Source organism: Pan troglodytes, chromosome 3 (assembly GCF_028858775.2).
Source record: "Pan troglodytes isolate AG18354 chromosome 3, NHGRI_mPanTro3-v2.0_pri, whole genome shotgun sequence".
NCBI lineage: Eukaryota > Metazoa > Chordata > Mammalia > Primates > Hominidae > Pan > Pan troglodytes.
The window spans coordinates 114809901-114825324 of NC_072401.2; the positions used below are offsets into that span (position 1 = coordinate 114809901).

General features: G+C 34.9%; 1 protein-coding gene across 50 annotated transcripts in view; it reads left to right on the top strand.

Annotated features, from left to right (window-relative positions):
* The window catches only part of ANK2 (ankyrin 2), a 684795-nt gene that overhangs the window by 638207 nt on the left and 31164 nt on the right, over positions 1-15424 (top strand). For 45 of the 50 annotated variants that reach the window (XM_054683338.1, XM_063809764.1, XM_054683323.2 and 42 more), the window contains 6 exons: positions 2307-2403; positions 4770-4998; positions 6103-6228; positions 8985-9107; positions 11357-11389; positions 13329-13350. In XM_054683338.1, coding sequence (XP_054539313.1) covers positions 2307-2403; positions 4770-4998; positions 6103-6228; positions 8985-9107; positions 11357-11389; positions 13329-13350 — 630 coding nt within the window. The remainder of the gene's footprint in view (positions 1-2306; positions 2404-4769; positions 4999-6102; positions 6229-8984; positions 9108-11356; positions 11390-13328; positions 13351-15424) is intronic. The other 5 variants (XM_054683326.2, XM_063809769.1, XM_063809779.1 and 2 more) reach the window with 1 other exon arrangement.

Sequence of the window (15424 nt, forward strand, 5' to 3'; positions counted from 1 at the left end):
ATGAAAGGTGAAAGGAAACAACTATTATTTACTAAATGAAGTCTGTATGCCAAACTGTTAGATAGTTTATATGCGTTGTCATTCTAATCTCCACAGTAACCCTGTGAGGAAACTTTAACCCCATGTTGCTGAGAAGGAAACCATGGCTGAAAGAAGTTCTATAACTTGCACTATAAATATTTGGTGGTGTTGGGATTCAAAACCACACCCATATGTCTCCAAAGTTCAGGCTTCAAGCCTTCATTGAAGAGATCACTAAATCTGCTGGAAAAAAAAAATACTGTCTTGAGTAATTATACCCAATAGTTCAAACCAAACTGTTATGTTATGGAATTAGTTATGTCTTTATCATTGATCTATTGAACTAACTTTAGAAAAACAACTTAAAGGTTTTCAGGGATTAACTGATTTTTGGTCTTTTCAATTTGTGGTTGTGTAGTCGCTTTCAGACAGCTACCAAACTCTCCAAAGACACTCCCAGAACGTTGGTAGTCTCTTCATAACAATGCCATCACAAATAGTGAGAGGCAAAAAAATTCACATGAATAATCTGTTCTAGGGCTAAATAATTTAACTAATAATTTCTCTATTTATCAATAATTACATGGTGTTGGTATTCAGTAAATATTAGTACTATTATTAGTAGGAACAGTAATCGTCCCTGGATGTTTTTGTATTGTTAGAATTATTTTTTTCATTTCTCTTTTGTATTGGCAGAATGTTCACCTTTATTTTGTTTTCTTTAATTCACCCTTCTTACTCATATGTTTCTTGCAGTTATGATAGAGAACCACGAGATTATTCCATAAGTTTAATAATAATGAGTGGGGGGAAATCATATGCTTCACTTATGATCTCTTTCCCAATTGCTCATTTTTGGTTATTGCTATCATTTCTGGGTATCTTTCCCACAATTCCAGCCCCATAGATATATGATTAACCTTCTATAATGTGCAATATAATGTCATGGATGTGAAACAGGTGAGGCAGAAGAATATCTGTGATATGCCCTGCCCTTATAGTGATTAAATAAACACTCTAGGGGCCTAAACACCATCTACTCTATTTATTCCAGCCCAATGTCTTTAGACAGGTTTCTCATAAACATTTCTGAAATTTAATTAAAATTATTTTAAAAATTAACAAATAATTTAATGTATTAATTGTTTAAATACCTAGACATTTGAGTCTTTGTATTTTTCTGTGTCATATAGTTATGCTGAGTATGTATTTTAAAGGCCTACTAGAATAAACTTCCATAACCTTTCTTTGATAACTTGTTCTCTTCTTTAAGAAACTTTAGAGTCAAGACTTTTCTTCATTTCAAACATATATTCCTCCTACAGCCCTTTGAACTAAAATTTTGTCCTTATCTATGTGATCTTAATTTCTCAGTAGAAATGAAAGACAGGTAGTCACCATTAGCCTTCATGGTAGTTTTTCAATGTACAGGGGCCATCCTTTGATATTCATTTATTTTTTCATTTACCTTGCAATATTTATTGAGCTCTTACTATTTCACAAACATTTTTTGGCCAAACTTTTATTGCACATTGAGAGGAACTTTTTTGAAAACAATTTCATAAAATATGAAGTTTAAGAACAAAAGAATATTTAGATTGTTCACTATTTTTTTTTTTTTTTTTTTTTGAGACGGAGTCTCGCTCTGTCGCCCAGGCTGGAGTGCAGTGGCGCAATCTCGGCTCACTGCAAGCTCCACCTCCCGGGTTCACGCCATTCTCCTGCCTCAGCCTCCCTAGTAGCTGGGACTACAGGTGCCCACCACTATGCCCGGCTAATTTTTTGTATTTTTAGTAGAGATGGGGTTTCACCGTGTTAGCCAGGATGGTCTTGATCTCCTGACCTCGTGACCCGCCCGCCTCAGCCTCCCAAAGTGCTGGGATTACAGGCATGAGCCACCGCGCCCGGCCGATTGTTCACTGTTTTAACAAACTGTTCAGCTCCTTAGGTGGTCAAAGGATATTTAAAAATAATCAGCTGTATACAATTCAAAATTATCTTCAGAGTCTTGCAATTATAATAAAAGCTTCAGAATGTCAGGAAGAGAACAGAAGGCTTAATAAATACTTATTCAAATAACTACCCTAAAATTTAGTTTCTTGAGTGGTAGTCGGCTGTTTGTTTTCAGTGTGTCATTTTTTAGCATGTAGATTTTAGTCATTTTGTTTTCAATATGTCATTTTGAGGGGTGGGATTTGGCTGGTGAACACAGAACCACAAAGACTATTGTAGAATCTAGAGTCTGGAGTTTTGCCTGATTTTTTTCAACAATCATATTATTTCAGGTGGAACCACCCCTGCCCAGTGGGAAGATATTACAGGAACTACGCCATTAACATTTGTCAATGAATGTGTTTCCTTTACAACAAACGTGTCTGCCAGGTATCGTTATATAGCACAGAAAAGCCCACTATGATATGTTACCCTCCAAAAAAACTGCCCTTTGTTTTGTTTTGTTTTGTTTCTTTATTGTTTAAAAGTTATTTTTTCATTGGATTTTAAATATGGTCTGCCTTTGCTTTTATATTTTAAACTAGATCTGTCAGCAAATGGAATAGTGATAATACAGTAACAAAGTATTACCAATCCGATTAAAATCTAAGGAAAAGGAGCGATTGTCTGCTTTGCCTGTATGATTCTGACTTAGTCAGTAGCAGCTGCTGCTTTTTCCACTTCCAAAGTCCTTAGGAATGATAATTTCCTGTTGTCAGCAAAATAGCCTGAACTACTTTTCCAACAGAATGATAACAGCACAAATCTCACCGTGGTTTGTCTAAAAGGCTTAGAGGCTTCAGTGGCTCTTATACACATTTCTTATTTATGTATTACATATCTTTAAAACGGTGAAGCTATCTAGTTTTATTGCTTATGCACACAATAACTCAATTGATTAAAGTTAGCTCCCATTCCTTTGGTCTTTAATTGATTGCTAAGCATTGTTACCTCTCTTTAACTTGACATTACAGCTTTGTGACTTAAGTAGGGCAAGAGACATTATGTCCATTTTACAGATGAGAAAACTGAAGTTGAGAGTAATTAAAACGTACATTTATTTCTATTTGGGGTGGAGGAGAAAAGATAAAAGTGCATGAATAGTTAAGTAATGGCATAGCAATAGTTGGGTGTGGTGGCACATGTTTATAGTTCCAGCCACCCAGAGGCTCAACTATTGAGTCCGCAGTTCTGTGTTTCAATGTGTTTTGCCAATTTAGCATCTATACTGTAATCCAGAAGACGACATGTCCTGAATAAGAGATATAGACCAGAGGGACTAAAAGAATGAGAGAAGGGTGTTCGAATTGGGATAGCTAGAGAGGGTATCTGAGAAGAGGTGACTCGAGACATGTGTTGGAACCTAATAGGCAGATAAAAGTGAAAAAGAGAATAACATGAGCAAAGATGCAAAGATAGAATGAGAAGGTGTAGTGGGGGATAGCAACAATTATCCATGTAGTCTATAATTCAAAAATAATACTTGAGGCTGGGCCTCGTGGCTCATGCCTGTAATCCCGGCACTTTGGGAGGCCAAGACAGGTGGATTGCTTGAGCTCAGGAGTTCAAGACTAGCTTGCGCAACATGGTGAAACCCTGTCTCTCACAAAAAAGATACAAAAATTAGCTGGACATGGTGGCGCACACCTGTAGTCCTAGGAACCAGGGAGGTTGAGGTGGGAGGATCTCTTGAGCCCAGAGAGGTCGAGGCTGCAGTGAGCCGTGATTGCGTCACTGCACTCCAGCCTGGGCGACAGAGACGTTGTCTCAAAAACAAAACAAAGCAAAAAACAAACAAACAAACAAACAAACAAAATCTAGGACTGTTGGTTGGCAACACTTTATAAAAGGTCTTACAGGGTAGATTAAGAAGTGATAAATCACTGCACTCCAGCCTGGGCGACAGAGCGAGACAACGTCTCAAAAAAAAAAAAAAAAAAAAAAAAAAAAAAAACCCTTTGGAAGTATAAAATAACAAAATGAAAATATTTCCATCTAATGACCTCGACTTTCTTTGTGAAGTTAGCTCTCTTAGGGCCTGTGGTGAGGGATGAAGCTTAAAGAGTGTCATAAGATTTAGTAATGTTACCATAGTGAACAAAAAATTGCCAGTCAATGTCACAGACTTAGTTGAGGCTGGAAATCATAAAGTCATTATAGCCAATAATTTCTTCTATGAATTATATTCAGCAATACTTAGGAGTTCTGGAGCAGGTTTTTTAAAATGGTTGGGTTGATTCCACTTTGGTGATTAGAGTTCCTTGGAAAAGAATAACGAGGGGAGGAAAAGCTGGGTAGATTTTGTTGAAAAGAGTTTCAGGAAATGAAATGACAGCTAGGGAGGGGGGATCAAGGAAAATAGAAAACCATGCAGTGAGATCCTTGTCTTATGTCTGCTATTGAGTTCACTCCACTAAAGGATTCCAAAACACTAAATATATAGTTCAGAAAACTGAATATTCAGAAGAGTTTCCAAAAAAGAAAATTAGAAATACTGTATTTAATAGTTGATCTTAAACCTGATATCTTTCTCTCTTCTCTTCACTCCCTTCTGCCTTCCCTTCTTTCCTCCTACCTTTCCTTTTGTTCCTGTCTTGCTATTTCTTTCCTTTGGCTTTCTCTCATTATCTCCCTCTCTCACTTCCTTTTTTCCAAGAAGCATTTGTTGACTACTTTGATCATATTGAAGGAACTGATTTTATTTTTCACATGGTATACTTTGAACTTTAGATAACTGACTTTATTTATTTTAATAGGTTCTGGCTGATAGATTGTCGACAGATCCAGGAATCCGTTACTTTTGCATCACAAGTATACAGAGAAATTATCTGCGTACCTTATATGGCCAAATTTGTAGTGTTTGCCAAATCACATGACCCCATTGAAGCCAGGTTGAGGTGTTTCTGCATGACTGATGATAAAGTGGATAAGACCCTTGAACAACAAGAAAATTTTGCTGAGGTGGCCAGAAGCAGGGATGTGGAGGTACTGTACCAAAAATAATAATAATAATTTATGCCATGTTGTTATACCTGTATTAATAGATTATATTTCAAATATCATTTAATAAATAGAATAATTAAAAAGTGAAAGACAAGTTCACATTTTGGTCAGTTAGAAGGTCAATATCCAAAATCTGCCATTTTTAGCCATTTTGGACCTATTCAATAGGAATGATCTGTGTATGTGAGAAGGTAAGATGATTCCTTTAAAGATTATTTGAGGAAAAATTATGAGTTATTGATAAACTCAAAGTATGTAAGTGATTGTAGTACTTTAGATGTTTTTAGCTTTCCTTGTTGTCCTTATTTTTTAATAGTAACTAAAACAGTCTGGGAAGTATATCTTTTTGCATAAATGTTGAAGCAGGGTGTCTAGTGCTTTTCTACATTACTTTTTCTTATTTCAGAATTTTCCATCAGTGTAGGTCTTTGGGTGTTGAAGTCCAGTAACCTGACTCATTGTGATGTCAAAAGTTACCCAAGCAGGCCAGGCGTGGTGGTTCACGCCTGTATTCCCAGCACTTTGGGAGGCCGAGGTGGGTGGATCATCTGAGGTCACCAGTTCGAGACCAACCTGGCCAACATGGCAAAACCCTATCTCTACTAAAAATACAAAATTAGCTGGGCGTGGTGCCAGATGCCTGTAATCCCAGCTACTCAGGAGGCTGAGGCAGGAGAATTGCTTGAACCTGGGAGGCGGAGGTTGCAGTGAGCCAAGATCGCACCACTGCACTCCAGCCTGGGCAACAGAGTGAGACTCTGTCTCAAAAAAAAAAAAAAAAAAATTACCCAAGCATAAGTTTAAATTTAGGATTTAAATGTATTTTGGGTTTGTGGAATAATGGGATACAGTTTTTGGAATGAGAACATTAAATGTCACCATTCATTAAAGATTCCCATTACTAGTAAGAAGAAAGAGTGCTGGACATGCTGTGTCACAGATAGACAGAATGTCAGTTGTCAATTTAAAGATGGTTGTATGTGTATTATAAGAATTTGAAGTTCCAAGTAGTACTACCACTTCTTTGTGTAAACAACAAGTATAATTGCAGCTACTTTATTGTTATTTCTCTCTGTTTTCACTCAGGTGTTAGAAGGAAAACCCATCTACGTTGATTGTTTCGGCAACTTGGTACCATTAACTAAAAGTGGCCAGCATCATATATTCAGTTTTTTTGCCTTCAAAGAAAATAGACTTCCTCTATTTGTCAAGGTAATATATACATGGAATTTTGTGATGCATTTTTTTTCAAGATCAAGGAAGAATTTGACTTCCTTTAGTAATAGAAAATTTTTGCTTTTCAGTCATCTTCAGAGTTTTCTTTTTAACCATATTTGTAACGTTTTACAGCCCTGGGAAACAAATCATTTTTATTTTTGAGGTTCAAAGTCAACCTGAATTTTTATAGACTATATTTAAGGATGATAACAGGACAAATAATAGCCAACTCATTAATTAGGCACAGTGACCGGTATTTTCCAAATTTGAAGGAAAGCCTATTTATCTATTATAACTTTTAAATATTTATGCTTAGATTTAAAAATATACGTGAACTTCACAAGTGTGGAGATCAAAAGAGTTCTAAGTGGCAACTTTTTATAATAAAATCTCTCAAAAGACCCAGCATCTCACTTAAGCTAGTAAATTATCTGCAATAGAGCTGTAGACTTGATATATTTTCATAAATTCATTCAATAAACAGCATGGAGACATTTGTGTGCACCAGGTGTTTATTGTCTCTAAACAGAGACCAAGTTAGGGATTTGAGGTGATATATGCAAGTTTCATTTTAGATTCCAATCTAAAAGGGACCACATATGAAGGAATAAGAGATTCAGGAAATAAAAAGGAGGTAATAATTCTACTCTGCATTATTTTCCAAGCTCATTTTTCTTCTTGTTTCTCACAATTTATTTCACTAATCCAGAGGTCCTAACGCTCAATCCTCTTAGGTATAGGCTGGCTTCTGTTGTTTTTTTTCCAATCCTACTTCACCTACTCATTTCCAACTGTTCATCAGCAATGACTCTTTTTATTTTAACCCCTTATTATTTTTCCAAATATGTGTCTGCAAACCTCTTATTAAGTTTTTCCAAGATCTCTGCTGAGTCTCTCTCATTGTGCCATTTCTGGTTCAATTGTTTTGCCTGACTGATGATAGATTCTTACAGATCACCACATTAAGCAGTAACTGCTCAGGGGTAATGGATCCATTTAACATAGACAGCTATATAATTAAACTAATGTTTGACATCGTTGGTGTGCAGAATCATTCTACAAACAACCCAATACAAAATGAGGGAAGTGCTTCAGTAGACATTTCTCCAAAGAAGATACACAGATGGTCAATAAGCATATGAAGAGATGTTCAACAGCGTAGGGAAATGCAAATCAAAACTGTGAAGAGATACCACTCCATACCCATTAGGATGGCTATTATTAAAACAAACAAACAGAAAATAAACAAATGTTGGGAAGGATGTGGACAAATTGGGGCCCTAATGCATTGCTGGTGGAAATGCAAAATAGTGCAGCGACTTTGGAAAACACTATGGTTTTTCCTCAAAAAGTTAAACATAAAATTAGTATATGATTCAGCAATTTACTTCTCGGTGTACACCCACAAGAATTTAAAGTACAGACTCAATTACTTGCACACCAATGTTCTTAGCAGCATTAGCCATGGTAGCCAAAATGGAAACAACCCAAAAGTCCAAAGGTCCACAAACAAAATGCGGTATACACATGCAATGGAATACTATTCAGCCTTTAAAAGGAAGGAAATTCTAATTTATGCTGCAATATGGTAAATGAAATAAGCTAGACACAAAAGGACAAATATTGTATGGTTTCACTTATATGAGGTACCTAGGGTAGTCAAATTCATAAAGAGAGAAAGTATTTTTTTTAATTTATTTTTTTGACCTCTCCTTGAAGTGAAATAAAGATAGAAAGTAGAAGAGTGGTTGCTGGGGACAGGAGAAGTGAAGAATGGGGAATTATTGTTTAATAGATACAGAATTTCAGTTAGGAAGATTAACAAGTTCTAAAGATGGAAGGTAGTGATGATTATACAACAATGTGAATGTACTTAATGCCACCAAACTAGACACCTTTTTAGGTTTAATCATTTTTATGATTAAAATGATAAGTTTTATGTTACATATATTTATCACAATTTTTTTAAAAAGGAATGAAATTCTGACACATGATGCAATATGAATGAACTTGGAAAACATTACGCTGAGTAAAATAAGCCAGACACAAATACTATATGGCTCCATTTCTACATGTTCCTAGAATAGGCAAACGTATAGAGACAGAAAGTAGAATAGAGGTTATTAGGGGCTGGGCAAGAGGGCAATGGGGAGCTATTGTTCAATGGGGACAGTTTCTGCATAGGATGAAAAACATTCTGGATAGAAGTAATGATTATACAACTTTGTGAATGTGCTTAATGCCACTGAATTTTCTACCTCAAAATAGTAAAAATGGTAAACTGTATGTTATGTATATTTTACCATAATTATTTTAAAAGCTGAGTAAGTTCTGAAGATCTAATATACAGCATTAAACTACAGTTAATTGTATGTAATGTATTATATACTTGAAATTTGCTAAGAGATCTCAAGTGTTCTCACCACAAAAAAGGGGAATGAGGTGATTGATATGTTAATTAATTTGATACGCTAATCATTTCACAATGTATACATATATCAAATCATCATATTGTACACCTTAAATATATGCAATTTTTGTCTACCATACTTAAATAAGACTAAAAAAGAAAGCTGAATGATTTTTAAAAAGGCTTTCCAAATGGTAATAGGAAAAGAGAAAGGAAATCCTTTGAGTTCTTACCTAGCATTAACAAATGAATTTTACTTTCCCCTTTCAAGCATCATCTAGTTAAAGTAAATACTGCAAATCAAAATATGGGTGAAGCATGTATGTCTTTCTTGTTCAAGGTACGCGATACAACTCAGGAACCTTGCGGACGACTATCATTTATGAAGGAGCCAAAATCCACGAGAGGCCTGGTGCATCAAGCTATTTGCAACTTAAACATCACTTTGCCGATTTATACAAAGGTATCGTAAAATCTGCTATAGTGCAATTCAGGTAGAGTAGGAATTGATTTTTAAATCTTGTTTTAGGTCAGTGCAAAAGTAATGGCAAAAACAGCAATTGCTTTTGCACTGACCTAATAAAATGAATACCAACAAAGACTGATTGAAAGCACGTGTAATAATCACGTTTGATTCTCTGTCAGATTTACGATTTCCACTTAAGAAAAAACCTAGTGCCACCTGATTTCATGTTAAATGCACTTTGATGCAAAAAGTCTATTAATACACATTGGGCATGGAAGTAAGAAAATTTGGCTTCAGATTTAACTTTTTGAAGAAATTTTTAAAACTAATTGGCTTTTCTTCATTATTGTTTTCATGTGCTTTCCTGCGACCATACTCGTGCATTCGGCCCTATGAAAATATTAGAGTTCATCACCTTCTGTTTACTACCAATTCACAGGTGGCTTACATATTATTAAATTCAGAGCTGCCCCATGATATTTTATTTTTTCTAAGTAATTAACTATTAATCTTCAAACTTATCATATTTTAGGAGCATATAAACTGGTGTGATGGTGCACACCTGTAGTCCCAGCTACTCTGGAGGCTGAGGTGAGAGGATCACTTGAGCCCAGGAGTTCAAGGGCAGCTTAGGCAACATAACTTGTGTAAATTGTTGGTTAAAATAAAAAATAGTAGAAATAGTTGATTAGTAAAAAACATATCGCCATGTTATGAGTAGATTTAAAACATTGTTGAAAAGGAGAAATACATTAATTTCTGACCCCAAGTCTACCTACAGGAATTCCTTTCTTTTGAAATCTCTCCCCCTCACGTAATTCCTTGAATACTCTGATGAAATCAAAGACAACCAAATCAATTAAATGTTGTGGATAATTTATGTTTCATTCTTTTAAATTTTTTTAACCAATATTTCTTTTGAATAGGAAGCTCCCACATGGCAATCTATAGGTGGATGCAGAAGTTGTCAGTGTCTATATAACAGGTTGGGAAGGGTGATGAGTGGTGACTGCTGAGACCTGGAGGGGAAGCAGGGATATATTTAAAATCCTAAATCTTGACATCACAAAACAAAAAAGTCCTGTACTTCTTTTTCCCCACCACAATTGTTAAATTTTATATTTGCTTAATGAATTATTTTTGTAAATAGAGATCAGCCATCTAGAGAAAAGCTCATAGCATTAGGTTTGACATTGTAAATTTTTATTAAATGAATAAAATAAAATATTATTTGTATATTTAAATATACATGTTATTCCAAGAATTAAAATATAGAAATGGGTATATCAACCCAAATGAGCATAATTTCATTGTATTTTGATGGTGCAGAATATATTTTGGGGTTTGTATTGCTGATTAGTAGTGAGTCAGTGGAGGCAGTATGCCAATAAGAACCACAAAAAAATATGTACTGCTGCGGGCAAGCCACCTGAGTGTTAAAGAAAGATGACTGAGCTTTGGCTGATTTCAGTGAGCTTTCAGTGTGCTCTAAGAGAAAGCATTAACTTTATTATTACGTTTTATTTCTAAGTCAAGACATATCAGACACAGCTATTAATGCTGTGATAGTCCAGTACAATTTTCTAATTTGTAACTCAAAAAGAAAAAAATCCCAGACATTGTACATTGAAAATATACCTTAGTATTTAGTAGCTCTTGGCTGGGCACCATGGCCCACACCTGTAATCCCAGCACTTTGGGAGACCAAGGCAGGAGGACTGCTTGAGTCTAGTAGTTCAAGACCAGCCTGAGCAACATAGCAAGACCTTGTCTCTATTAAAAAAAAAAAAGAAAGAATTTAGTAGCTCTTTGTTAGAATAATGCTTCTAAATATTGCCTGTGTATTGAAAATTTTCCACCATATGCTTATTTGTAGCTTTTAATATTTTCAACCAATATCTGTAATGATTGGGATATTATCATCACTATTTCTAAAGACAAATGCCATCCACTTCATTTAAGGTCAAACTTTGAGACTGCTCTGGTGACCTAGTATCTGGAATTAGTATATTTATAATGTTGGTTCTTTTGTCTCTTGAATCTATAAACTTTGTACTTAAGCCAATCTTCTTTTCTGCCTGTCTTCTATAAACTGTTAGTAATAAAAAAAAAGAGTATGCTGACTGTATGCTTGCCTGTTGATGCTTGTTGAAAGGGTATTTATTTACTCTTTCCTTTTCTTCTAAATACTCTCTACTCTTCCTTCTCTCTTTTTTTCATCTTGTATGGCATCTTGGGGCGGAAAGGAATCAGAGTCAGATCAAGAACAGGAGGAAGAGGTAATTTTATGACAGTGTCACTTGTTATCGGCTGTGTCATTGCTGTAACCACTAATAACAGCACATAGTTAACCTGTGTTCTTAGACGGGGTAGGCGGTTCTTCTTAGTAATTAAAGGGGCACAATTTCACTTAACCTCTCTAAGCCTCTGTTTTCTCATCTTGTGGAGCAACTTAAGGGAATAGTAAAGTTTCCTTGTAAATTGTTGCCATGTCGCTATGCAATACTATATTTTTCCACCAACTACTGAGAGCTAAACCATTATCTCAGGGGTTCTTAGTCGGAAGACATCTAGTGGTTGAAACTCTTTTTGTACTAAGACATTATTAATGTCTTAATTTTTAATTAATTAATTTTTAATTAAATCTTAGTACATAAAAAATGTACTAAGACATTATTTGCCTTTTAAACTTCTATATCCTCACAAACTATAAAGGAGTCTCCCAGAGGCTATACTACATGGGATGATATTGCCACTCTGGCAATTAATGGAATGTATGCTTGCATACTCTTAGGTTCTAGCATTTTCTCAGCCTTCATTTGTAATATGGATATCTATTTATACATATCACACACCATCGGAAGTTTTTCAGGCTCCTCAGTAATTTTTGGGAGTGTAAAGGGGCCCTAAGACCAAAGAGTTTGATAAACACTGAGACCAAAAAACTTTAAGAAGCATATAGCTGATTCCTTAGACTATAATATCATAATGCAGAACTATGCTAATAATAATAATTTCTTATAAAGTGGGATCTTTACTAAGTGTTGCACACGCCTCATCATTGTTGATCTCTCACAACTACCTATGAGGTGTTTGTTATTAAATACTACATTATTGATGAAGAAAGCAAGTCTTAGAGAGGTTACCTTGAATAAATAGCTATATGAATTAAACCTGCTTCAATATTTAAAGCAAATGTGTGTTTGTCTCCGTTATAAAGATCTGAAAATGCCCAAATATTATAATAGAAATGAAAAACATAATTGGAAAACTTAAAATAATATATTTGTTTCTAAGATAGACAGATGCATATGTTATTAGTTATATGTAAATGTTTTCAAATATACTAGTTTTCTTTTTTTAAATGTTATTCCAATGCATTCAAAATAAAAAATATAATAAATACCCTTATACCCACCAGCTTAAAATGTAAGCCCTTATCAGTTCAGAAGATGCCCCGGATTCATTTTTTTTCTGATACCTTGCAATGGAGCAGGGTGAGAGAGGTGACTATAGACGCACTGTCCTGCCGCACATAGCCATATACACAATCGACTTAAGACTGAAGTCATTCTTTCCCTCAACTGCACAGTCACTCTTTGCTTCACATACTCCATTTCCTTCCTGTACTCAGTGACCCTACCACCACAGCTGTTAAAAATGATAGGGAAGCCAGTTTTGCCATGTTCACAAATCACTTTTTTCTGTTAGATAATTTTCCTACTGAATACTTTCTGGAACTATTTAGGGCAATAGATCCAGTTCATATTCTTTTCAGGATCTGGAATGCTGGCTTATTATTAACGATAATGAAACTACTTCTGTAGAACACATCACCCTAGCGTTGCTGTTTGTCATCCTTTCCTTTTTCTCCACTAAATGGATACTTATTATTCAATACTGACTTCACCCTTTTTCTGATGTATTCCCTAAATATGTATTCCAACATCAAAACCAGCCTGGGTCATATCTTCCCAGGATTAACATGCTAGAAAGGACTTTCTACCTGTAATGTCTAGAAAACAGAAGGTTTTTTTCAAAGTCAGGATAAGAATCATGGAGACTCTCAGGAAAAAATGCAGCAAATTACTCTGACCTTCCTATAGCTATGGTGTCACCCAACATGTATAATTATGAATAGGAGCTTTTTGTGCACACCAGGGGCTATGAGCCAAGGCAGTATTTGTAACCATTCAATTTATGTATGTTTTCTTTCAGATCGATATGACATCAGAAAAAAGTAAGAATTTAAAGAAAATTGAGTTTGTTTGAAAGCTGGCTACCATAAAAAGAAGCATGAATTAAAATGCAAGCTAGTTGCTATTACTAACCACTATAGTAATTAAATTTTTATATTATCCTTATTAATCATTAATATATTTATAAAAGCAGCTTGGCCAGTTAAATTACAAATATACCTAATTTGCGAGCTAATTAGCAGTAAAATGCAATGATTATTCATCTAAGCATTCACTTTCTTTTGACATTCTTGTTAACCCTGGTATTGCTGTTATGCTTGTTTAGAAACCCACCCTACCGTTTTGTCCATTTGTTAGCAAAACACTGTCATCTCATCATTTTTTAAGCACTGACATGACAGTATCACTTTTTATGTAATGCAATAGTGACTTCTGTAGAGAGCTCATTATTTTTGTAGGATACACCTGCAAAAGTGATACTGTCTAATAGTTCTTAGCTGAAGCTAACCCCATCCAATGCCTGCCCCCTCCCCCATCACTCTTTTGCACTTTTTACTGTGGTGAAGTGTAACCAATGTCTTTAGAGCTGAGGTCTAACAGACTTCTGTGAAAACTTTCTGAAAAAAAAACCACAAAACAAAAATAAACAAAAATGAAGAGCCAAGAATGCAAAAATTAAAACCCCCTGGATAAAATTACTAATCACAACAGCATGTTATTATAGGGTTAATTTTAAATAATGATGCAAATCCCAAACCTGATTTAGTAGAGAGAGCACTGGTTTTGACAGACCTTAAAAGAGCTATCTTAGAACTCATTTCAGGTTTGTAATATCCAATTAAGATTTTAGTTTGTTGGACTATTTCTAGTGACTCTCTGGCTTCTTGTGTGGAAACTCCAGTTGAATTTTACAGATTTCTGCTTCTGTGCCCCAAATGCTTTTTTAAAATCTGATTTTTAAAGTTTATTGAATATCAATAAACTTTATTTCAGAGTTTATTTTGATTTGCTGTATTTCACAGTATATTCCCAAAATGAGAAAACTTAGAACCATGTTTAATATGCTCATGTGGCCCTACACAATGATCTGAGGGCTTTTTTAAAGTCCTAGGACAATGTAATTTACTACTAAGTTATGGAAGTTGCTTTGAATGAGGCTTACCCTCATGTTAAAGCATTATTCAGATCTAGAATGTTTGAGATTCTGGATGTTTTCATTGGTTTATATAATTGAACAAATTTGTATTGGTATAAATTATTTTAATAAATTTATATGTGTAAATTCACATACTGTATCTTCTCAACAAATACAGATTCTCCCAAGAGAAGGCACTTTTGTTTATATGACATATCACATTGCCTTCACTGATTCCTTTTTTTAAGTGATTTTACTTTATTCTCCCACTTTCTTCTTCAGAACTACTCCATTTATTTAAATGGCCTCTTACTTTGCTCCCCTGATACAAACTAGTAAGAATTAAAAATTAATTCATCCATATGGCTCAGTTGTTAAAAAAAAAAAAAGAAAAAAAAATGTTACCATGTTGCTATGATGCCATGGATTTTCCTGAAGGATTTCTAGGTGTTTTGAGTGTTTCAGAAGTTTTAAATACAGACTCAAGTTTGCTTTTGATTTAAAGATAATCATTAAATAATCTTCATCTAGGTATAAACTAATCTCTAAAGAAGTGCTCTGTGGAAGGGACTCTTACCTGAAGTCTTTTTATCAGTACATTTTAGAAGAGTTTACTGAGTTTTCTTCCTTAACCTTAATGGGTGTAAGCCCCCACAACCTAAGCCTCAATATACCACCTTCAGCAGCTTATGCATGGACTCATAGGGAAATAAGTACACTTCGCCACAGTAATGTTTTACATGTCTGTTCTAAATTCCCGCCATCCTCCTGCCCATACGTTTCAGCAAGGCCGCCTCTCCCAGCCGTTTTACTCCACCTTTGCTTTGCATGGAAATAACTTGGCTTACATAAACTGTGTGTGTGTCCCGTGTGACTGTCTCTGACTTGGGTTGCCATGCATCACATTTTAACTTTGGACTCACTTATAAGTTTAATCACAATTGTTGTTTCTGTTGTTTTTCTTTCCTTTCCTTTATTTC